The sequence below is a fragment of the Molothrus ater genome, chromosome 2, assembly GCF_012460135.2.
Source record: "Molothrus ater isolate BHLD 08-10-18 breed brown headed cowbird chromosome 2, BPBGC_Mater_1.1, whole genome shotgun sequence".
Taxonomy (NCBI): domain Eukaryota; kingdom Metazoa; phylum Chordata; class Aves; order Passeriformes; family Icteridae; genus Molothrus; species Molothrus ater.
The window spans coordinates 31,460,125-31,483,873 of NC_050479.2; the positions used below are offsets into that span (position 1 = coordinate 31,460,125).

At 40.8% G+C, this 23,749-nt stretch overlaps 2 protein-coding genes across 2 annotated transcripts in view; one reads left to right on the top strand and one right to left on the bottom strand.

The window, feature by feature from the left end:
* REV1 (REV1 DNA directed polymerase) overlaps positions 1 to 7,086 on the top strand; it is a 55,570-nt gene extending 48,484 nt beyond the window's left edge. The window contains 6 exon segments of the mRNA XM_036390465.2: positions 2,450 to 2,558; positions 3,598 to 3,609; positions 3,612 to 3,808; positions 3,975 to 4,134; positions 4,999 to 5,101; positions 6,666 to 7,086. Of these exon segments, the coding sequence (XP_036246358.1) occupies positions 2,450 to 2,558; positions 3,598 to 3,609; positions 3,612 to 3,808; positions 3,975 to 4,134; positions 4,999 to 5,101; positions 6,666 to 6,777 (693 nt within the window). The 3' untranslated portion in view covers positions 6,778 to 7,086.
* Positions 7,087 to 9,249: 2,163 nt separating this feature from the next.
* EIF5B (eukaryotic translation initiation factor 5B) overlaps positions 9,250 to 23,749 on the bottom strand; it is a 36,109-nt gene continuing 21,609 nt past the window's right edge. Inside the window, exons 10-24 of the mRNA XM_036390477.2 lie at positions 23,259 to 23,554; positions 22,536 to 22,643; positions 22,308 to 22,418; positions 21,373 to 21,440; positions 20,084 to 20,225; positions 18,404 to 18,535; positions 17,578 to 17,760; positions 17,289 to 17,450; positions 15,580 to 15,711; positions 14,141 to 14,272; positions 13,955 to 14,031; positions 13,680 to 13,844; positions 12,561 to 12,699; positions 11,860 to 12,021; positions 9,250 to 11,000 (exon numbers count right to left, since the gene is read on the bottom strand). Of these exons, the coding sequence (XP_036246370.1) occupies positions 10,893 to 11,000; positions 11,860 to 12,021; positions 12,561 to 12,699; positions 13,680 to 13,844; positions 13,955 to 14,031; positions 14,141 to 14,272; positions 15,580 to 15,711; positions 17,289 to 17,450; positions 17,578 to 17,760; positions 18,404 to 18,535; positions 20,084 to 20,225; positions 21,373 to 21,440; positions 22,308 to 22,418; positions 22,536 to 22,643; positions 23,259 to 23,554 (2,117 nt within the window). The 3' untranslated portion in view covers positions 9,250 to 10,892. The remainder of the gene's footprint in view (positions 11,001 to 11,859; positions 12,022 to 12,560; positions 12,700 to 13,679; positions 13,845 to 13,954; positions 14,032 to 14,140; positions 14,273 to 15,579; positions 15,712 to 17,288; positions 17,451 to 17,577; positions 17,761 to 18,403; positions 18,536 to 20,083; positions 20,226 to 21,372; positions 21,441 to 22,307; positions 22,419 to 22,535; positions 22,644 to 23,258; positions 23,555 to 23,749) is intronic.

The window sequence follows — 23,749 nt, forward strand, 5'->3', positions numbered from 1 at the left end:
GGACTAATATTAACCATTTTCATTTTCTGAGTTAGGTCCAAGTTTAATGCCTAGAATAGTATGGTTGAAAAGCTTCCTGTAGGCTTGGTGGGAAAAAAAAGGCTAAACCCAGTTCATTAATTCAGGAGGATTTTTTTCTGTGTTAAAATCAAACATGAACTTAATTCAAAAATACCATCTTACTCTAAATATAGTTTGACACATTTTTTCTCTTAAAGTCTTTGTGGTAGTGTATATGCTGTGACTGCACACAAGCATTTAAATCTACTTTGTGGCCCATGAAGCAGTGAAATCAGTAGTGATAGGTTTTGGGTATAGAATTACTGCCAACCACCCCAGAATGAGTACTTTATCTACATCAGATGTAGATTATGCCCTGCCATCTTTTTATAGCTTAGTAAGGTTTGTTTTTCAGATCTTCATTCCTTTTCTGAGCTGAGTTTTGTGATCAGGTGCAAAGCTAATTGGCTGACAGTGGTTTATTCATTATAAAACATGTGGAAAATTTCCTTTGTTAGGTAAAGTTCTCCTGTGAAAGGAATCCAGATAGGTTGCATTCCTTTCCATCAGTTGCTGAAGTAATCTTAAAATTTAGAATAGCTGTATATCTCTGTAGCCTGGATCCTGCAGAAGTGTAGAATGCAAAACATAAAGATTACAGATGCCTAGAAATGAATGACATTTGTAATAATGGTGTTAATTAGTGGTGGCAAGTTTTCATTTAATCCTTACAGTGTCTTCACGTGGTACAGATTCCTCCTAAGGAAATTGATATAAAAGCACATCAGAAATACTGATAACTGTGTGCTGAGGTCACCCATAACTCTGTAAAACCAAGGTTTGTGAAAGCATGCAGATACCTGTATGACAATGTTAGGACATTGTACAATCAGTTACCTAAAACTCCAGTTATATTGGACAATTCATGTGAATTCAACTGATGGCTCCTTTAATTGAATTTTTCCATGTTACACTCTGAGAGAGCAGTGATGGGGGAATAACAAAAATGCATCCAGTTCATGTACTGCATTATTTCTGCATTAATTAAGTGGTGTACACAAAAAACAGTGTCAATTCAGAGCATTCCAAATCCTTGACTCTTGAATGCTTTTCCAGAGAGCACTAAACTTTTTTTAAAAGTTTTATGAAGTAAAATTTGTGTTTAAAAAGATAACTTACACCTGTGATGTAATTGAGTGCATTCCTCTATAGTGCTTTGTTCTGCACAATGTATATGGTAATTGAGGTCAGAGCTGTTCCTGTCTCCTCCTTCAATTAGTGCATATTCTGTGGTGAAAATTCTGTGTTACTCATGGAGTTCTGAAAAAGGACCAAACTTGTTCTAAATTGATGAATTCTAACCTGTAAGAGCACATTGATGTTTATGATCTATATTATTTAGACATCATGTGTGTGAATAGCACAGTGTGCCTCCCTGTCATAGCATACATGTTTTGGTTTAAAAAAAAAAGAAATCTCTATTGAAAATAAGAGATAAATTTTAATACCTTTGCAGATTGACATGTAATAAATACAGTATCTCCGATAATGATAGAAATTGCATTGTACTCTTAGAAAAGTAATTGTAGTTTTGACCAATTTTTTGTTGTTTCTGCTCATCTCTGAATTCTACCAGTAAAATGAAGGGCACTCTCCCACTGACAGATTTAATCCACTAAATGATAGCTTTGCTTTGAATTAGATTTTGAAGATTATGAGCTGAAAACACTGTTTAGTTCTAATGGGAAGCTCCATATACAAGATGAGTCTGTCATTGATGTGCTACTTCAGACAATGAGAAAAAGTAACTGATAATACAAGAAATTTTATTTTGTCCAGATGAGTTCCTCTTGCAATTGGCATCAAATTATTTCCTGTCTAGAATCCAAGTCCCTGGACAGTTGCAATGGACTGTGCTCTTATCAGTCAAGCAAGTGGTGGACAACTGTGGGAGAAAGAGATTAAACCCTTTTGTGCTAGTTCAAAATATGACATAGCTGGACTTGGCTTTTCTTGTCCTTAAAGAACTGAGACCATTTCCAAGAATATTCTGAGTTATATAGCAGCTTGCAGGAAATAGAAGTATCAAAAGAAAAGGATGAGCAAAAATCTGGTGGTCACAATGTTTGTGTTTTGTAATTTGAAGGGATCTGGGTTAGGCTTAATCCTGCTCTTAACACAGCTGTACTGGCTATCAGTAGATGAGTAAAGATGGTTAGTGCTTTGTATGCTCATAATAGTAATTTTAATAAATAGAGTAATATTAAATGTACATTTTGTTGTTTTTACAAAGAAAATGTGCAATGTATTTTACAGTAGTTCTGCTATATCTCCTCTATTTTTGTTTGGTATGAGATATAAATGCCTTTCTCGTGTGATGGACCTAGAAAGAAGCAAATGGTGCTGCTCACTGCTAAAATAATCAAATGAATATTTTGTTACTGTTCAGGTGGACCCTGAGGTTTTTTCTGCACTACCTGCTGAGTTGCAAGCAGAGCTGAAAGATGCATATGATCAAAGGCAGAAGCAATCAGAGCAGCAGCCTGCTAACACTTTAGGTGAGAATGTGTAGTTGTGCAGTAGTTTTCTGGTGTAGGGGTTGTTTGCTATCTGAACAGCTATGCAGCCCTAAGTAACAAACTGGAAAATGTAACCAAAGCTTCTCTGAAGATGCTGTGTTCAACTGAATTTCCATATTTATTTTTGACAGACTCTCAGTTACAACCAGCTGTGATTTCAGTTTGCAAACAGGTGCCCAGCTTTACTCAAATGGGTAATTAATTCAATTCATGGGGGCTGTGGTGCTAAGCTTCCCCACATCCATATGTTTGCCAAATGGAATCCAAACTAGATGTGTCATGTGATTTAAAGTTTTGCACTTTCTTCAGTTAGTTAAACTCTTTTCAGGGAGCATTCTCATGGTTCCCTGAAACCCATAGCACTGGCAGGGTTTTGGGGCAGCTAGAGAAAGATGTACTGCATCTCACTGGGTGTCTCAGTCAGCTGGGTTTACTCTGAGCTGATCATCCAGGTCTCATTTTATAATCAGTAGAAAGAAATAAGACTAATTCCCTGTGAACATGCTTTGTCATAAAAATAGATTGTAAATGTTATTGGCTTGATTGCCAGTTAAACACTGCACTGTAATTATAATCACACCCTGATTTCACAGCCAGTGGACTAATGCAGATAAGTTAGAATGGTGGAATGAGAGAAAGATTTCCTTCATAAACTGTGATAAAAGCATTGTGGGAGCTTTACACTGCTGGCTTGCTGCTAACACTGGTGGTACAGTGCTCTGACTGAGGTGAGGCAGTTTGTCCAGTAGAATCAGATTTCACCAGCTGCTTAATGTGAGCATTCAAGTACTGAAATGCTCACATTAAAAAGCTTATGAATAGCTGAGTGTCCTCTGTACACTGAAAGTCTAACAGTGCTTTGCAGATTTGAAATGGTGTGTACCTTAAAGTTGCTTTATCTAGGCTGTGTTTTCTCAAGTGATCATTAGATTTTTGTGGGAGATACAGAGTCCCCCTTTCAGTGGAAAAGTATTAAATTTTAAATGTTTCAACCATTGAGTATTCCTGTGTTTTTCAGTGTCAAAAAATCCTTTCTACACCTGAAGCATACAACTATGAAAAATAAGAAAAAAATACGGGAAAAAAATGCAGTCAATCCTGTGAAAAAGGTTCAGAGTCCTTTGAAAAACAAACTTATTGGTAGTCCTGCAAAAACCATGCCACCTACATCTGGAAGCCCACAGAAGCTAATAGATGGCTTCTTGAAACAAGAAGGAACAGCTGCTCAGGTACTTCTAACACAAACAGCTTTTGGTAAAGCTGTGTCTGCTTCTTTACACTGAGTTCAGTAGCTATTTTTCTTTACTGGATTCTTCACTGACACTTAGCTCTGTATGTACATGGTGTTGCCATATTTGTCAGCCTGAGCATTATCCAATTCCATGTTTGGAACAGGCTGAAGCAGTTCCATCAACTTCGGACTCTCCAGGCCCATCAGCTCTGCAGAGGGAGCAGCAGCCGGGCTCCTTCAGGCCACAGGCCCCCAACCTGGCTGGAGCTGTGGAATTCAACGATGTGAAGACCTTGTTGAAAGAGTGGATCACAACCATCTCAGGTGAGGGGTGTCACACTGGGTGATCTTGCAGTGCATCACAAAGAAAACTGCTTTGAGAAGGCTTTTTGTACTTCCTTTCTCCTTCACTCTTCCTTTTGCTGCTTATTTCTCACAGTACTCTTGAAGTCTTACTGCCTTGGCAGTCTTGGAAGAGCTTGATTCTTTCTGCCAGTTGTTCCTCTGTGGCTTTGCCAGCTCCTCTTGCTTAACATCATGAAAAGTAACCTGATCCTTCTTCAAGCCACGTGTCTGGCCATTGTCCTGTGCCTCAGTGTTACTTGTGTCTGAGGTTTCCTCTATTTTTCCAACATATTGCAATTGCCTAAAATGAAAGTTCTTGAAAGGAAATTAATTTCTTCTGTGAAGATCTCTTCTTAGAGGCAAAGGAATGTAGGGTTTGGGGTTTTGTCAAAATAAATGCTGGGAAGAATACTAGATTAAAAACTGTGCAACTGTGACACTTGCTAAATTGTGATTTGAATTAGGTCAAACAAACAGCAACTCCTTAAAACCTTGGGAAATTTGATCTTCCTGCCATGGACATTATTATTCTCCCAAGAGTTTCAAAACAGCCATTGCATTCTAAAACCCAGTCTCTTTTCCCTTTGGTTACTGCTTGTTTTGCTGTCCATTGTTCTTACTGAAAAAAGTCTACAACACAGGTATTTCAGGACCCTGCACTCCTGTTATGTGCACAGCTTCTGATGTCAAGAAGATGTGTGAGAATACAGAAATTGTCAGGTTGGCCCCTTACATGCTGACACTGCAGAATTTCTTTCTGTTGTATTCCCACTATTCTGTGATTATATTCTATGTATACTTAGGGAAAAGACCTCATTTTTAAATTTCTTTTTTTAATTGCAGATCCTATGGAAGAAGACATTCTACAGGTTGTGAAATATTGTACTGATCTAATAGAAGAAAAAGACTTGGAAAAGCTAGATCTGGTTGTCAAGTACATGAAAAGGTAACTTAATTGCTGGTATTTGTGAACTTTAGACTATTTTTGTTGGAATTTATATGCTAGATGCTGCATTGTGAGCCCATTAACCCATCAGACATTCCAGTGATGAGGGGTTTTAAGCTTGAATACTGGGCTTGAGGGAAGGAGTTGGAGTGTTAAAATAGGTATTTTGTGAAAAAAATAAGAGTAATATTTAGTTGTAATTCATAGAATCACAGAATGGTTTGGGTTGAAAGGGACCCTAAAGATCACCCAGGCCCAACTCCCCTGTCATAGGCAGGGACTTCTTCCATTAGACCAGGTTGCTCAGAGCTCCATCCAGCCTGGCCTTGAACACTTCCAGGGATGGGTAATCCACAGCTTCTCTGGGAAACAATTTCTAGACAAAGATTGTAGTTTTCATCAGCATTGTCCCTTTTCTTCATCCTGTTTTTGTTCATTTTTTCATGGTATCTATAGACCCAATTTCATTCTCTTGCTGTATCCAGATTCTGTCTCGCTCCAGCCTTTAAATGCATTCCTGTTACTTTGTTATTGTGCTCTTATTACTCTTGCCATGAGTTTGAGGTTTTAATCCATGTATGACTTGCTTACTAACTAAAGCTTAACCATAGAGCTCAGCTTTCTAGGTTTTAGATCTGCAGATATGTTTCACAAAATGAATCAACACCAAAAAGACTACAGAAGTGTAGGAAGTTCACTGGGCCTTTTGTATTACATGATATCTTTAGGCCTTGGGAAATGCAAAATACACAGTGTAATGAACTGTTTCATGAAATCTGTGTAGTAAATTCTTTATAAAACTCTTCACAATTGTCAGAATGTCCCATTCCTGGTCCCTGTGTGTTGGATCTGCCCTGATGGCAGTGTGTCTCCCCAAAGGTTCCCACTCACCCGTGTAGTACTGATGTTACACCCTCCAAAGCTCTGAGTGCAGGAACCCTCTGCTCTCCTGCAGTACAGGGACCTAGAAGGGACACTGAGAGTACAGAGCTGCTTTGTTTTCCTTGGGCAGTTCCTTCATTCACTTCTTGTAGCTGCTGATCATAAGAGTAACCCACATCATTGGGGGAACTTGTAGTTCTCTGTGGATTTTGTTTTTAGCAATAAATACAAAAAATAAAAAATGAATATATAAAAAATTATATAGTGCCCCAAACCCTATTATTCAAATGTGTTGATTGCACTTGGCATTTGTTGGAAATAGAGAAATAGCATCTCTGTCTTGGGATGAGGAAATAAAGATGAGGATTCAGAAGCTTGCCATTTCTGGTCTTCAGTATGCAGCTGGTGGAAGGTCACCCACCACTTAATCCACAGGCTCATTCCACTGCCAGCTGCCAGCATTCACAAGCTGCTGTGCCACTGCTCACACCAGGAATTCGTGCTGTTAAGTCAGGCTTGGTGTGTTTAAGTTGGGAGGGAGGGCTTTACCAGGACTGAATCCAAATTCCATTCCTGGGGAACTGTTGTGATCTTGTTTTCCAGTGTGAAGACCAAAAGTGATTGTAAAAAGGACTGGTTCTGTAATGGTAATTTTCAGCCTCTTCTTCCTTTTCCCCCTCAGGTTAATGCAGTCATCTGTGGAATCAGTTTGGAATATGGCATTTGACTTCATTCTTGACAATGTTCAGGTAGTTTTACAACAAACTTATGGAAGCACATTGAAAGTTATCTGAACTTGTAGTAAAGAGCTTGATGAGAGCCTGGAGCTCTCTGCTAGCTGTGCCATAAGTGCTTGTGAGGTATTTGCAAAGTGCATGATAGTAATGCCCTGAGTTTTTATAATTTCAAATTTCTTTTTAAACAACAAAGTGTTTTGTACATTTCTTTTCAGAAAGTGCCAAATTTGTCAGTATTGCATGTAAATAATTGTGTTAAAATTCTTTTATTGTAGCATAGAATCTATTTACAAAATGTTTGTTTATAAAGTTTTATGGATTTTTACAGTGAAGTGTTTACAGTTGTTTAATAAAGAACTGTATGTATATTTTTGTACTGATTCTATTTTGTGATGCTTCAGTTTGAATATAGTGAACCCTTCACTAAAGCTGCAGCTTTGATTCATTTCACAAAGTTTTACACGGTGGCACTGCCTCAACCCATGGAGGAGGCTGCTGTACAGGTACCTGGCCACTTTTTGTTTCTTCTTTGCTAACTTTATTACAGATTTTAAGCTGAGGGAAGACTATTAGTTCATTTTCAGTTTCATCCTTCAAAGATTCAAGCAAGGGTGGCCCAGCCACTCCTGAAGCACAGAGGATGTCAGCTGAAGCCTGGGTGCTGTCTGACCTTGGGTGTCCTGTCAGCTCTCACGTGCTTCTGGAGGAAGGCAAGTCACCCCAAAGTGGCACTGTAAAGGAGGGGGGGAGTAGCCAACATGGAGCATTGGTCAAGCCTGCATCTGTCCTCTGCATTGCTCCTACTCAAGATAGAGCCATTTGTAAAACACCACTGTTCTCTCCAGCCTGTGGCACACATTTCCTCCATGCAGCATAACAAACTAGGTTGTCGGGAGCAGCTGAGACAGAATAAACCATTCCATCACCGTGTCCCTGCTTGGGGCGTGAGCTTGCATCCCTGCAGTTCATGATTTGGGCAAGTCTGCTTTTTGCAGGTGTGCACCAGCCTCACACAGTTGTACTTCGCCCAATACGTTGAACAAGGCTAAAAAGGACCTGGAGAGAATGAAGAACACTTGACAAAAACCAAGTTGGTAAGAAAAATCTTGGTTGAAGAAGATGGGGGGAAGTGAGAAGTATTAATGCTGGGCATAGAATTGAGAGCAGAAATGCAAGCTGGAGCTAACCCTGGAGCAGTATTTGCACCACTAGCTGAAATGGAAGCACCTTGCCTAGCACAGGGCAGGAGCTGCTGCATGGAGAGCAGCTGCAGCTGCCAGTACAGCTGGGGCAGAGAAGGCTCTGTGGTACATCCCTGGCTGCAGCACAGCTCACAGCAGTGGCAGCAGGGTTTTTACCTTTAGGTTGTGACCTTGGCTTCCTCCTGCCACACACTGGGAGAGCTACTGACCTCTACAGCCAGGTGAGAGATGAGGGAAGGGCAGGAGATGTCACTTCCCTTTACTTCAGTATGGCTTTTTGTTAAATCTCTTGTACCATCCTCAGGGAGAAGCTGATGAAGAACAGGCTGGAGAGAGAGAAGTTAACTGAAAACTGGGTGTGGTGGTCAGTGGTACAAAGTCGTGTTAGGGGCCAGGCCCAAGTGGTACCCAGAGCCAGTACCAGGTCCATCCTATTCATCCCCTTTGTAAAGGACCTGGGTGCTGGGGCGGTGCAGCTTCAGCACGTTTCTGATGGCACAGGATGGGCTGAGGGGCTGGGGTGTGCTGGGACCCCGGTGAAGTTCAGCACAGAGGTGCCAGGCTCTGCTCCCAGGGAGGGAGGGAGGGAGGGAGGGGCCAGCTCTGCAGTAAGGCCTGGGACTTGCTCGGCACAGCACAGGCAGCTGCCAGGCTGCAGGAGGAAGATCCCCAGGAGCCAAGGCAGGAGCTGTTCCCTCTGCTCAGCACTGGTGAGAGGCCCCTGCAGTGCTGGGCCCCTCGGTACAGAGCAATTCCCAAGCACAGGCCCCAGTGCTGCTGCTGGTAATGGAACTTCTCCCACAGCACAGGGAGGGCAGAGACAGCAGGGACCTTGAGCAGGCTGGGGAGGCTGATCCATGTGAATAAACACCTGCTGGTGCTCATTTCCTTGCATCCAGCCATCGATACATGACTGAGAGAGATGGACTTTGCCTGAGCCAAGACCTCTCAAGTTTCCCTTAGTTTCTAGGCTGGGTCTTTTGGAGCTCCTTCAGTTCCTGCTTTTTAAGCTGCCTTTTTCTCTTCACCTTGGTTTAGAAAAACCAGCACAGCAGCTGCTCACATCAAGGCAGGTACTGAAACACAAACAGGTATTTTAGCAGTCAGGTTTCAGGTACAGCCCTGGTTTTGGAACTGGCACTCAGACAGATGTACAATTGGCATCTTTAAAAGGACTCAGCATTAATTGTCAGGCTGTTTTTAAGTTCCACAACAGAAGCCTGCCAAAGGAACATACCTGTTTCCTGGAGATTTTACCTAGGGGAAGAAGACCCTTATGGATTTGAGGGAACAAAGAAGAATACGTTGACCACACTCTTTTGACATCTGTGTTCTGAAGAACTTTTTATTAGTGTAGTTTTCATGATTGCATAGTTTCAAAAGAAAATTTTAACAATTAAATGCAGTCTCCTCTCTCTGATCATTGTGTTCACCCACTGATGGGAAGTTGCACCACACACCAACCATAGTGAAAAGGTCCTTTTCAATGGCAAGTTTAAAGTCTAACAAAAAAAAATCCAGAAAGTTAAATTCCATTTGCAAAGGAGGTGAGTTAGTTACTAAATGTTCCTTTGTAATGGAGTCCACATAGTCTCAATCAAAACATTCAGATTTTTTGACAAAAAAAGTAATCCAAGTGACAGAAGAAATCTGATCAAACTGCATGTTGAATGTTAGACTCTTGTAAGTATCTTAAACACTAAAAATCTCAGCTGCATAAACAATCCTCGATTTTGTTTCAGCTTGTGCTTTTGAAGAATGTTTGTTTTGCTCCCATCAGCATGAGCTGTGAGTTACCCAGAGACAGCCTCAGAAAGAATCCATCAAGCTGTCATCCCAGGCAGAGAGGCAGAGGGGGAAAGGGGGGTAGGAGAATGCTGGGATTGCAGACTGGCTCCTGGTCAAACATCACAAACATCCACGCTGGAGCTGGTTCAGTCCCGGTGGCTCCACAGCTGTGATGCAGCATCCACAGTCACAGCTCCTGGCCTGGCAGCTGTTGGCAGGAGCTCACACCCTGAGCAGCAGCTGGAGAAGAGATCCCTGCTCTGACCTCGGGAGTTTGGTGCTAAACACCTGGCCTGCCCCTCCCGTGCCTGACGTCACCACCTTCAGCACACAGGAAGTGCATGCTGAGGAGGAAACGCCTTTGCTGGAACAGCCTCCACCCTTTTGCCAAGCAGAGGGAGGCAAGAGGGGCCCTGCCTGGCCTTTCCACATCTGCCACAGCCCATGAAGTGAAATTTGGATTACCGAAGCAAACTGTAAAACAAATGGGCTGCTATGTCCATCTCCTTTATTTGTGGCTCTGCATTATAATGATTACAGTTGACTTCCATGAACTGTACAAGCAGTAAAAGGTGGGCAGCTATGCTTTTACAACAATTGTTTCACACAAAGCAAATACAGAGATACCCAATTGCCTAATTTTCTATTAAAAAAAACTCTATAGGCACAAAGCAGAAGAATGCTGGGAAAAAAAAAGTCAAAAAAGTCAAGGAAAGAGATATGCATAAATAAAGAAGTATTTCTTACATCAAAAATGTCCCGAGAATCACAAAGTCTGCAGAAGCTTGGTTAATCAAATACTGCAGTACTGCTCTCATCAGTATAAAAGTGAAAGAGCTTTAGTTCTGTAATAAAAATTCAATTTATTTTATTTTGGAGAGAAGGAGGGAAAAAGGGTGGAAGGAAGGTGTAAGAGAGGGAAGGGCAAACTTTAAAACAGCAGCCAGTATTAGGAAGGGTAGTAGGAGAGGTGAACAGGCACATTGGAACCATGGGAACATGTAAATTGACCACTGTCAAACCAGTGTAAATTTCTTGGTTTCTCATGGAAAACATTTTATCAACATATTTTCCTCCCAAACATATATCCAACACTGTCTTCAATACAGGACTTTGTTGGTAACTTTTTTTGTAACAGGAAGAGTGCGTTTATTCCTGCCTCCCCATTGCTGTAAAAGTTATCTAGATGATTTCAAACACTTTCTTCAGTTCTACTATAAGCTGCCAGTCAGACTTCTGCATCTCATCCCTGAACCAGTCCTTCAGAGCATCGATGGACTGACGGCTGATCTGTAACACACGAGACAAACCCATCAGAAACGCACAGGAATTAACAGCAGCACACTGGAAACAGGTATTCTGAAGTCAGGGCAATCTGCACACCAGGTAAACTCATTCTAAGCCCCCGTTTGCTTAATTAAGCCCATCAGCTGAATGACCCAACCTATTTGTTCCCCTTCATTTCTCCTCACACCCTGTCCCTTATCTGGTCTAGAGGGGCTGCAGCTGGACAGACCATCCCACACCTTATGCAGTAAGGCAAGAACTGGAGGGGTCTCCAGGGCCTACAGGACCAGCAACCCCAGCCTGTCCCTATCCCAGGCCCTGCTGGCCCTTCATTTGTGGGCACACACCCCTGGCACGTGTGTAGCAGGATGTGTCCTATGACACAGTGACTTAAAGCAGTTAGCAGGGTGGAGAGCTGTGGCTTTACTTCCAACAGCAAAAGATGAAGCAAAGGATCATCTCCTCATTCAAGCCCAGTGCCCCATAGTCAGAGCAACTGCAAGACTGCTATTCGTTGTGCAATTTCAGGCACAGGCTGTGGTGCCCTGGGGGACTGCTGAGCTCTGTGTACAAACAGCTGGCAAATAGTGAGTGTGGCATTTTGCCCTCTCAGGTGCTCTAAGCTCCAAGGTCTTTGCAGCCACAGCACCTCCTTCCTTAGGCCTCTGCAGGGGCACCACTACAGATATCAAACCACAGCTCCAGAGACGTGGGCTGCACAATGCCACACACACCCTCCCAAGTGAATGTCAGTCTGTGACAGAAGGCTCCTCCCCGTTTTTGAGGCTTCATGCTACATTTCCACTTCAGGCAAGCTGCCACTCTGTCCTAAGGCCTCTCCACAAACACAGATTGCTCTTACCTTGCTGACGAGGATATCTGTTGCTTCAAAATGTCGTCCATACATTTTAGGTGATTCCCCAGGAATAGGTTCTATTTTAACACAAACTTCTTGGCCTTTCTTTGCAACATCCACTGGTTTGTGGTTTATTTCAATACTTGTGACTATTCCAATTTCAACAAACTGTAATACAATGAAGCAGCTGTAACACACCCACCAAACCTCTGTGCGTGCACCCTTCTCTAAACTCCTGTTTGGAGGCACAGACTTGCTGCAGGAAGTGTGGCACTGGCAGAGCTGCCCCCTCAGCACAGGCAAGCCAAATGTACAGCACAGCAAATGCTCCATCCTGAGAAGGACAGGGACACCAACCTCCCACAGCCCATCTGGGATATCAACTGGTTAGCCCTTAAAATGTCAAGAGCTGGTTCTCTCCTTTTTTAGCTACCAGGTAGGACAATTTTGCCCATTACTCAATACCACCGCACAGAACTGGCAGGTGCCCTCCAGCCACATTTCCTGTGCCCTGCTCCAGGGCTCAACTCTTCTGGAAGAGTGCAGTGAGATATTTGAGCACCAGAAGAAAGACCTGATTTGCAAGTCTGACCCTCATCTCCCAGCAGCAATCTGTGCAGAGGAAAAGCATGCAAACACTCCCAGGAGCATCATCCCAGGAAGTACCATCTGGATCAAACATGCAGTGGGAAAAGGCCCTTACTTACATTTTTGCTAGGTACACACATGGGAGTCCCCTGCTTCACCTGGCCGGCCTCAACCACAACACCCATCACTATTGGGTCACGAGAGTTGAAAATGAACTGAGGGAGTATTTTCAACTTGCATGGAAACACTGCTATATGCCTGGAAGGAGACAAGAAAAGGCACTTTGAAAGATACATCCACTGTTCCAGTGTATCACTAACAGCTCTGCCTTCTCCCATACTTCTTGGGCATTCATTCTAGGGGTGTTACTTGGAGAAAAGCAGGAAAAAACCTCTTTTCCAGTCTTGCTAATTCTAGTCCATATCTGTTCTTCAAGAACTACAGGGAGTAATAATCATTCATGCCTGGCATGGATTTTAATTTGACAGGCTTGAGTGCTCAACTTAGACCAAGACCAAAGGAGTAGTAATTTTACAGTGTAATTATAGCCTCACATGAACACAGGAATAGAAATATTGTTGCCTGAACTCCAGAATGTCAAGGGGGTTTTTTTGCCAAGTGAAAAAATACATTTAAAAGCTGAGCTAAACAAACTCAAGTTGGGATCAATATGAAACTAAACACATTTTCATTTATTTTGACTGTCCTTATTTTACTGAAGGCGACCCAATGACACATGATGCCAAAAATTAATTTTGGGTCCCTATAAATCCTTGAATGATTACATATTCATGTTACTGCAGTCAGAATTAAGCCCTCTACACTGGGATCATGTGAATATGAAACAATAGAATCCAAATCCTTTAAGTTTTGTTTTTTTAACTCTGCAAGACTAACCCATCTGCCACAATCTAGGAAGAGAAGCCAAGTACAGAAAGCAAACTGTAATAAAAACACTCCATATTACACAACAGTTCTAGCTGAATCCTGCATCTGCTGCACAACTTTCACAGCTCTCACCTCACTAGGCCTAATCCAGATCTAGACAATTAGACTGGAGCACTGAATTCTTGAAAAGTATCAATTTATTGTCCTACCATCTTCCTCCTCTCCTCCCTTTCCATCAGAACCATATGCTAAGTAATAAGGAAACAAGTAGTTAAATACAGCTTCATTTATACTAAAATAAGAGAGACACTTATTTGGGAAACACCCAGAAGACAATTGCTCATACTTACTTGAATTCCTCTTGTTTCTGTTTTTTGTAATCTTGTCTGTATTTTGTGAAGGCATCAAATAAGTGATAAATGATTTCAGCACTAAAGATGCGAACTCCTAAGCTATCGGCCATCTCCTGTGCGTCCCGCTCAATCCTCACGTCGAACGCCAGAATGACGGCGTACCTGCAGGAACAGCAGCCCAGAGGTTCAGCACAGGGCTCCCCACAGAGCACAGCAGAGCAGCCTGCAGCACCACTGCACATTTATCAGCACTGCACAGCAAAGGTACTCACTGTGGGTCATGCTCCAGCATAACTGAGGCCTTCATAACATCTTTTTTATGGACAGGACCTATATTAATTCCTGAATACTGTTGAAGAAAGCCACAAAAATCAAGTCACTAACCTCTGAGGGAAAAGGAAACATTTACTGACTAAACACAGAATCAATGGCATCAGACAAAGCACAGTAGTACTTACTGGCACTTCTGATGTTTTAAGAAATTCAAGTAATGCCTCTAAAGAGCCTAAAGTAGAAGCCTGGACATAAACACCTTTCTCTTCTAATTTGATTGCGTTCAGTGTTTGCTTCAGTTCATGTATTAGCTCATCCTTTAGGAAAAAAAAAGGAGAGAAAACAAGTTTTAGTTCTATTGCTATTTATGCCTCAGGGTACAAAATCTTCCTGTTCATGAGCTGCTGAAAACAGGCAACAGCCATGGTGATAGGTCCCAAGGGACAGAGCTGCAGTGCAAACCATACACAGCCTGTGAGATACTGACTGTTTCTGGCATTAGAAAAGCCTGAGCTGAACTAGACCTGCGGATTTTGTAGGAAGATGATCATATAAAACTGAGCAGATGCCCACCTTCAGAGCTGGTAACATTTCTCTGCAGACCAAACATCACTTTCCCCAGCAGTACAAGTTTCTCCTGGCAAGGCTGAACAAACACATGGCCCACATTGTGTGGCAATGCCTTCAGCTGCCTGGGGATCAATGACAAAAGCTGACACCTAAAACCACGAGCTGGAAAGGATCCTGAACACTCTTTAGGCCTCAGTACCAGACAGGATGCAAGAGCAGCAAAGCCAATTGGTTGCTTTTAGAGAAGTGAAAAAACCACATTTTTTTAGAGCCTATGCCTTCTAACCTCAAACACTAAAGTCTCTTCCTCTGGCAAATGAATGGGTTTTGCCATTGACTTTTAGCCATTGTATATCTACTACCAGTAGTACACTTGAAGTAAATACTCATATGGACCCAGCAATAAGGTCTGTGTTTGGACATCCTAAAAGTTTAACCTCCCTTCAAAGGTACAAATAAGTAGACAGAAGACTAAAGGAAGACTATGATTAAAAGTATATTAGCAACGTGTAAATTGGCCACATGTAAATTAAAAGTAAATTAGCAAACTAACTTCCTGCCTTTGGAGAAGCAAAACACACAGAGCAGTTTTGAGTTTAGGATAGCTACATCCTTTCCTCTACCATTTTTAACACGTAAATCACAAAAGAAATTTATTGCAAAAGTCTTAAATTAGCTTTGCAATTAGGAGAGTTTGCAGAACTCCACTAGTAGAAATGTACCTAATATAATCTGATTAGAATATATCCATAATTTACTACAAATACCAAATCAGTAATTAACAGAGTCAAACTATGCCATGATACTTGTTTTCAAACCTTATTCTAGCAGCAGAGACACCCCAGCGAAATATCAGGGAGAAAACTAATGGTCAAGATACTAAAAACATCACATCACCAAAGCTTCACATGGGCACAAAACATGTTACTGGAACAGTTTTTAAAACAACCAAAAAACCCAGTTATTTGCAAATTCAGCTCTCAACATTTAACTTTCATCACCAGAGAGCTCAAGTTACCCTCAGTGTGTTGTAGTTCAACATCAGCCACCTCACCTTGAGGACTGGGACTTCATCCTCTTTATGAGCTACAAGCAATGGCAAACCAGCCAAGGTTTTTTCCAAATCTTTCCCAAGAATCTTCACACCTTGAGCAGCAACAACCTCTTTGTGCTTTTCATACTGGTTCTGAAAAAGAGAATATACACACTAGCAAGGAGTTCTGTGCTGAGCAGCTGAAGAACACAGTGGGGAGCAGTGAAGTGCAGCAGCTCCCAACTTTCATCATGATTGTCTTTGCTTTGCACTTTGCACCTTTCAGTCGTCCTGCTCCTCCCCCTTCAAGATACCCCCTGCACCTTTGCCAAGGTGGGCAGGGCACAGAGAAATCTAAAAGCAGGGAAGGGGGCCAAAAGGAACATGTACTAGAAAAAAGCAAGCAATAGTAGGCATCTACCCACTAATAAGACCCACAAATTCAGCCCCCTAGGTAAGTGATGGGAAGATGCCAACAGCTTAACAAAAACACTAAAGCTTAACTGACACACAGCCCAAGCCTCTCTGCAGGAAGGGCTGTCCTCACTCTCCCACTGGAAGCCATCCAGCCTTCTCATGTGCTTAATTCCATGTACAATTTCCCAGGTTCCCTCCCCCATCCAGGGGAACCTCAAAGATGTCACACTCAGGGCATGGCTCTTAAGACATAACAAAACCAGTTATTTCTGAAGATCTTTAAATTGATGTTAGAAAGATTTTCTGGTTTGTTTCCTAATTTTTTATTTGGATGTCCCATCCTTTTCTTAAAACTGCAAGGCAGCTTCCTTCCTGAATAAGCACTTTGTTCCTGCAAACCTCTGTCCTTTAGCCCTCCACTCCAAGAATCTGGGTCTTATTTCAAAGATGACAATTCCACATGAACAAGCTGAATCAAAATGCATCCTCACTGCCTGCATCAAAAAAGCCCAACAGCTACCCTAGGTTTACTTCCCCAGCTCAGGGTTCCCAAACCTGAAAGGTTTATCCTATTATCCTAGGTTATCTATATGGTTTTCTTTGCCTTGAAACAAGTCTGTGCAGACATTTATTCCTTCCCTTTTAAACAGGAAACATCAAAGCAGTTCTTTTCAACATCTTTGAACTGCATGCATTAATCTTAATATACGTATTAATTTATTTACAGCCTTTTGATTCTGTGTCTCCTCATTTCAAGGAAAGCCATGCAGGAAGGATTTCAAATTCAGGGCCTCTCCTCAGGCTAATAAGGGCAGCAGAACCTACAACTCTTGAAAGCACCAAGAGGCTGCAGATTCTGCAGAAGTCCTGGTCACTGCCACTCACCAACCAGCCCTAGAAACTCATGTGTTCACTTTTCTCAAATGTAAGTGTATATGGTTTTTGTTACTAAAAACCCACTTCTACTACTATTATAACTTTAACTCAGAAGTTGCTGTACCAGTACACTCCATTTCCATTTGAGATGGGCATCTCCCTCTCACATGTAGCCACATACCTGAATCCCTTATTAAAGCATACACACCCTAATCCTCAATGCAAGGTAATTCCTTGATCATTCTCTTTGCCACTGCTGTGACAACACACACCCCAACATGAACATTTTCAAAAAGACACCAGATTTCCCCTGCATTCCCCTTGAAGCCCCCTTTAGATACCATTAACATAACCACATTCTACTACATTCTCTTTTTATAAAGCTTGATTTAATTTTTTCCTGGTTATAAATGTCAGTAGAGTAACAGCTGCCCTACCTTAACTCGTAGCTCCTTCATAGGAGGAGGCAGCAGCAGACCTCTAATCTGAGTCACGATAGGACCTTCTACCCCAGGAACAATAATGGTGTCTCCTTCTCTCAGACGTCCATTAATCAGAATAACATCTATGGTCGTGCCCATGCCTGGCAGTGCTTTCACCTGAATGAAAGGGGGAAAGAAGTCACTTCCTATTTAAGCACTGCAAACACACAGTTTTTACCAGAAGGAAAGATGCAGGGAAGGGAGAAATTTCTATATGAATTTCAAGAAAGGGTTGCTGTATTACCTCCATGACTTGAGCTCTCAGCTCCTGACACTCAGCCAGTCTCTTGGTCAGCATGGTTTGTGTGAGCTCAACGAGAAGAGCTATCAGACTGCCCATGCCATCCCCTGTGTGAGCAGAGGTAGGTACAAGAGAAACAAAAGTGCGGGGATCCTTATTCTCATAAAACAAGGCAGCGTTCAAGCCCTGCAATCAGGATTAACAGTTACATAGGGAAAAGCACATATACACGTCAGTATTGACAGTAACATTCAACCCCAGGCAAACAGCACTGCATTTTTAAAATCCCAATTTAAAAAGCCAACACTGTTACTGACAGCATGCTATGGAAGTCTCAATCCACACTTGGAAGCAGTGTGGGATAATTCTACAAAGCTAATTACCCCATCTAGCTTCTAGATAGCATTGTATGTCACCAACAGAGGAAGTTCCCAGAACTGATGGGATTCATACCCTGCCAGCGTCCAAGAGAAAGAGACAGATGAGATTCTCTCAGGATATTCCCAAAGAGAAAGAGAACAGTGACAGAAAACCTCAACTGCTATCCATTGACCATGCACAGAAATTAGCTATTTTTCTCCAAACCAGCAGTAAGGACAGAGCAGTTAAAATTATGCAAAACGCAAAACCAACAAAGTTTGATTTATAAGAGGTTAACACCAATACGTTAGAAGAGAAGCAACAGCTTTCTTGATATTCCAAGTTGTTTTGAGGAAAGGGGAAAAAACAAAATGAAACAAAAACCACCCACTCACCCAAAACAAACCAAACCACCACATGCCTCTTTACTAGCACTTTTAAGCAAAGAAGCTTGAATATTCCAACCTACCTGTTTTGCAAATTCCACTATGATAGCTTTTGCACGTTCTTCAAATTCATCTTTTGTATTCTTTTTCTGCTTCTTTAAGGTGACCGCTACATCTGTATCTGGACTTTTTTTCCAGTCATATAACCTATCAATCTTGAAAATACAACAGTATGTCATCTTATGCAGTTTACTAAAGGGTGTCTTTATGCTTATGCCACATCATCAGTGAGAAATACTTTATCAACCAACTTAGCCAGCCTTTTATCTGCTCCAGTAATCAAATTAAAGTGTTCTTATTTGCTTTGGCTGCTATATTTAGCTCTGTTTATGTCAGGCAGTATTACAGGATAGCAATGTTACTTCAGATTTTAAAAATTCAAGCTATAGTAATCTTTTTTCATATGAAAAAAGTTTATGTGCATAAATTACACCAAGGTTAAAATAAAACATTAGAAGAGACCGGTTTATAGATTCACATACACATAAAAAAACCCCAAAACCATAGAGGTGTTTGTGTTTTTTCCTGAAAAGAGACTACACTAGTTTTATAAAGAACTCCTAAAATTTACTGGTAAATATGGACCCTGTCCCATGCTGCTACAGAGAAGGGACCAGAGAAGGGTTGTTCAAAAGACACAACTGTATTTCAGAAACACTTCCCCATGATAGCTGCCAAAGCAGGACAGACTTAGCCCAAAAATATCTTTGCTGTAGAAATCAAAACTACATCTTAAGAAAACTGATTATAACCTGGTCAAATAATACAACTATAACTTAAAATGCAAGAGCTCATAGTTTTTTAATTTCAGGCTCACTGTAGGCCTTTGATGGCAACAAATAACAGCTGGGTCCTCAGATCTGACCAAGAGAGAACTCTCTACTACTCTGCCATAAGGCCTGGACACCTCTCCATCCAAGAGGCTGTTTGTATTCTTTCAAAAAGTAGCTGGTTTTGGCAATGAGATAATGACCTCCTTAGTTCCAACCACCTTCCATCGTAAAGCTCCTTTCATTTTTGAAGTATATTGCAATTTTTACACTGCACACAAACAGCCTTCTGACAGCTCTCCCTCAGCATATCAGATGGCTTCCGAAGTCATTGAACGTGAGTAATTTCCATATATATAAAATAATTCACTGAGTCATCACAGAAAGGCAGCGTAATTTCTCATGCAGAGGATTTTAAAAACAGGGCTGAAAAGAACTGGTAAATTTTCCATCTAATACTGCAAAGCCCAAAACACTTTCCACCAGTGATCAACATTACCGCCCCACAGCCTAAAGTCAGCTTGTCTTCAAGTCAAACTGACCAGTATCAGTGGCTAAAATGAAGTATGACTTGTCAAGGTGAAGCTTGTGTTGGAATTTTATCAGAAAATGGACACAAATCTATATAAGTAGGCACAAGGAAAAAACCCACAACTGAAGTACAACTTCCAGAAGGGTGAATCATAGAGAGAAGTTACATAAGGCAACAAAATTTACCAGTCAGGACTCCCAAGAACTGATTGTTCTGCAAAGCTCCCGTGGAGCCATTATGGTATCAAGGACACAAAAATGCTACAACAGGACCCAAGAACCACCCCTTCAGATTTTACACAAAAAAAATTCCAGTTCAAGGAAGAAAAAAGACAATTGTCAAATGCCAAATGCACTATTAGAGTGGAGAAATACACTATTAGGATAAAAAATCTATCCTACCTTGTTGAGAGCTACTATAAAGGGGCATTTCTTTGATTTCAACAGATTTATTGATTCAATTGTCTGTGGTTCCAAACCATGCATGATGTCAACTACAAGTATAGCAATATCACAAAGTGAGCTTCCTCTATTTCTTAGATTGCTGTGACATTAAAAGACAGGAAAAAAAACCAGTTATTTAGCAACAGAACCTTTATAAAAACACCAAGTACAATGTCAAACTTACACTGACAAACAAAAAGCTAAAGTTCATCAGTTATTTCCCCTCAAAAATGTAAACCATTCAAATGACACTTTGTAATTTTCATTTAACAAAATACATTAATGAATGTAAGAAATTATTACATTAAGAAATTATTATTATCCTGAAAATTTTCATATTATTATATATTTTTACAATGCAAGATATGTTCTGATCATTTTCTGAGCAACAATTGAGACAGCTAAAGTGAAATGCAGGAGTGTAAAACCTGAACAAAACTTTTTTTATTTACTGCATAAACACTAAGACTATCACGATTTTATACAATACATGGTAAAGAGACTATCACCACATCACTGTTGGCAAACAAAACCTGGCTAGAAGCTGTAAGAGGTATCATGCCAAGGTAATGATCTGAACATTCCAAGTGCTCCACAACACAGCATTTCAATGCTTACAAAGGTTTTTACTGAAAAATATCACATCAAAGTCTTAATCCTTCTGTTTCGAGATTTCATCCAAGATCTCACCTCAGTGAGTTCAGTTATGCTTGTCATGTTTTACTCTTAAAAGCTGATTTAGTGGCTTGCCTGTATGCCACTGGTGTTCCTAGAATGCATTTGATCTCTGCTAAGACTCAGATGACTTGGGTAATTAGTAACTTCCAGTCTTACAAACTCAGTTACCTTAACTGGGACACTATGAATGAGAGACTAGGAAAAAAGTTTTAATTTTTTGATTACTTAGGTCACCTGAAATCCTCACCTTTTTTCCTCCAGCTAGCTTCCTCCTTCCATCTTTCCTCTTACACTAACTATTTATTTACATGCTTTTTCAGATATTCATGGCTCAATTGGCACGAAGACAAAATTAATCAGCTATAAAAGGCCAGCAATTAACCAGATATAAAAAGCACCTGCAAATGAAGCAAATCCACTTAATTCCTCTACTTTAAGTTGGTTTTGTTGGACTTTTTTCAAGTGAGAACTAAAACAATGGATTAAGCAAAGACCACACTTTGCTAAGAATATCTCCAGATGCTTTTGCCATCAGTTCTGAGAAGTACAACATTGTGAGAAAACATTACCTGAAAGACTCATGTCCTGGAGTGTCGATTATCAGCATGCCTGGAATTTTTATGTTCTCTCTGTCAAACTAACATTTCAAAATATTAGCCATCTTGTAGAGATTACACAAGAAGAAAAAAGAACAAAATAAGAGCTGGCAACATTACTGATAGTCTGCACTTCAAAAATCCAGATACATATTTTAAGGCCAGCACCCTCTATAAACCAAATCAGTCAACAGTCATTTCAACATTAAAAAAAATGATGCAGCACATTCCTTCAGGTGTCAACGGGCCACAAGCTAAGCTAAAATCTGCAAGACAAGGCAGCCTACAGAAGAAAAGCCATTTCAGAGTAGTGAGATGTACCATCCTTGGCTTGATGATTTTCTCCTCTCTCCTAAGCTTACAGGCTTACTGAGTTGAGTTAAATCTTGGAAAAAGCCATTACTACACCAAGGCTTGACAGCCAGTTGCTTCTGCAAGCAAAATAGGATATAGTATCCAAAACAAATTATACAGAACAGTTACTATACTACTATCTGTAACATGATAAAATTCATCACCCAGAAATTGGCCAAATTTCAGTACACACAGCAAAAGCTGAGTTTTGAACACAAAATATACTCAAGAGGTTTCAAGAGTCTCAATTTACAATCAAAAAACTGACAAGTAAGCAGTCTGTGTACATATGTGCACTGTCCAGAACAGAGTGAACAGTACCTTCATATTTTTCTGAAGAAACAGTAATGCATTAACTGAAATCAAATGTATGAAAAATGAGACAGCCTCCACCTCCCCTTTTGCTGGGGGAATGATAGAAATTAAAAAACAATAGACCACAAAATTAGAGGTGGGGGGAAGTACATCTGTCCATGCCAAGAAATCTCACAAGGCCTTTATCAGTCTACATTTCATATTTGTTAAGATGCAGTTGTTGAAGTGCTGTAACTTACATTTTTCACCATCTTAGTTTGTTCATTGATAGCTTCAAGAGGAACATTAGTTGCACCAATCTGCTGAGTGATACCACCAGCTTCACCGTCCTGCACGTTAGTGTGGCGGAGCTAAAGACAAAAAAGACCAGAAACTTCTGAGCACACTCTAATTCCTTCTGTCTTCAACCAGAAAAATAAATGCTTAAACAAGAGGCATAGGCAGTGCTTTCACACTCCACACCTTACCTTATCTAAAATTTTGGTCTTGCCTGTGTCTACATGCCCCAGGACACAGATAACTGGTGCTCTGAGCTTTTCAGTGTTCATATTTTTGCTGTTTTCAGCTCGTCGTTTCTATGTAAAAGACACATAAGAATTGGTAAGTATAAACCAAAAACCACAGTTCCCCTCTTGACTTGATTACATACACACAAACACAGAGTTAGTTGTAGGACTTATATTTTCAAGGCAATTTAAGGTCTGTCATCCCCCTTTTGGTAAATCAAAAATTTTTGACTAACAGTTACATTTTTGTTTGGTTGGTTCTTCTAACAGTCTAGTAGGCTAAGTTGTTATAAGCACTAACAGTAGCTTTGCTGAAGGTGCATTCTGAACAAGCACCTTGGGTGAGGAAAACAAGAACATAAGCAGCCACGAAAGCACTGAACAGTTTAGACACATCTTTTAGAACTTGAAAATATCTATCTGTAAAAAACAAAAGCCTCTTTTTCCAGGAGGGATATAGAGGTGGAGGGGAACAACACTTAAGCTGCCATCTTTGTGGTCAAGTTACCTAAAAACAAATACTTTATCTTCACACAAAACCAAGTATTTTTTTTTAATTAATACAATTTCTGAACCTGCTAAAATATTAGCCCTGACACAACCACCATTTTGACAAATTTGACAAAATAACTGAAAATTAATTTGTTTGTTATACAACACAAGAATCCAAGTGTATCTTAATACCTCAATTCTCCGTTTAGCTTTGTCATAAGCACGCTCCTCCTTAGTGCGGTCATCGTCAGAGTCATACTCAGAATCAGAGCTAATTTCCTTGCTGGGCTTCTTTTCCATAGATTGTTTTCCAATAGCTTGGGAGTCTGGCTCTCTCTCATCTGAAGTCTTTTCGTCCTCATCTTCACTGCCTTCACTGTCTTCAGATTCTTCACTCTCTTCTTCCTCTTCCTCCTCTTCCTCTTCCTCCTCCTCTTCATCATCCACTTCATTTTGTTCTTTGACTTCAATATGGACAGGTTTGCTCTCTGTTAAAAAAAAAAAAGAGTAAAGTAAAGATTCTCTATTAAAGTTTACACTTCTGGGGAGAGATGGCACCAAAAAAGCAAGAGAGACTACTAGAGAAGAATGAGGGAGGAGTGAGAGTAGGCTCTACAATAAGTGCTTGTCAAGATGATTTTTCAACTTCCAATGTAAAAAAAAAAGCAGAAAAAAAAGTGTTT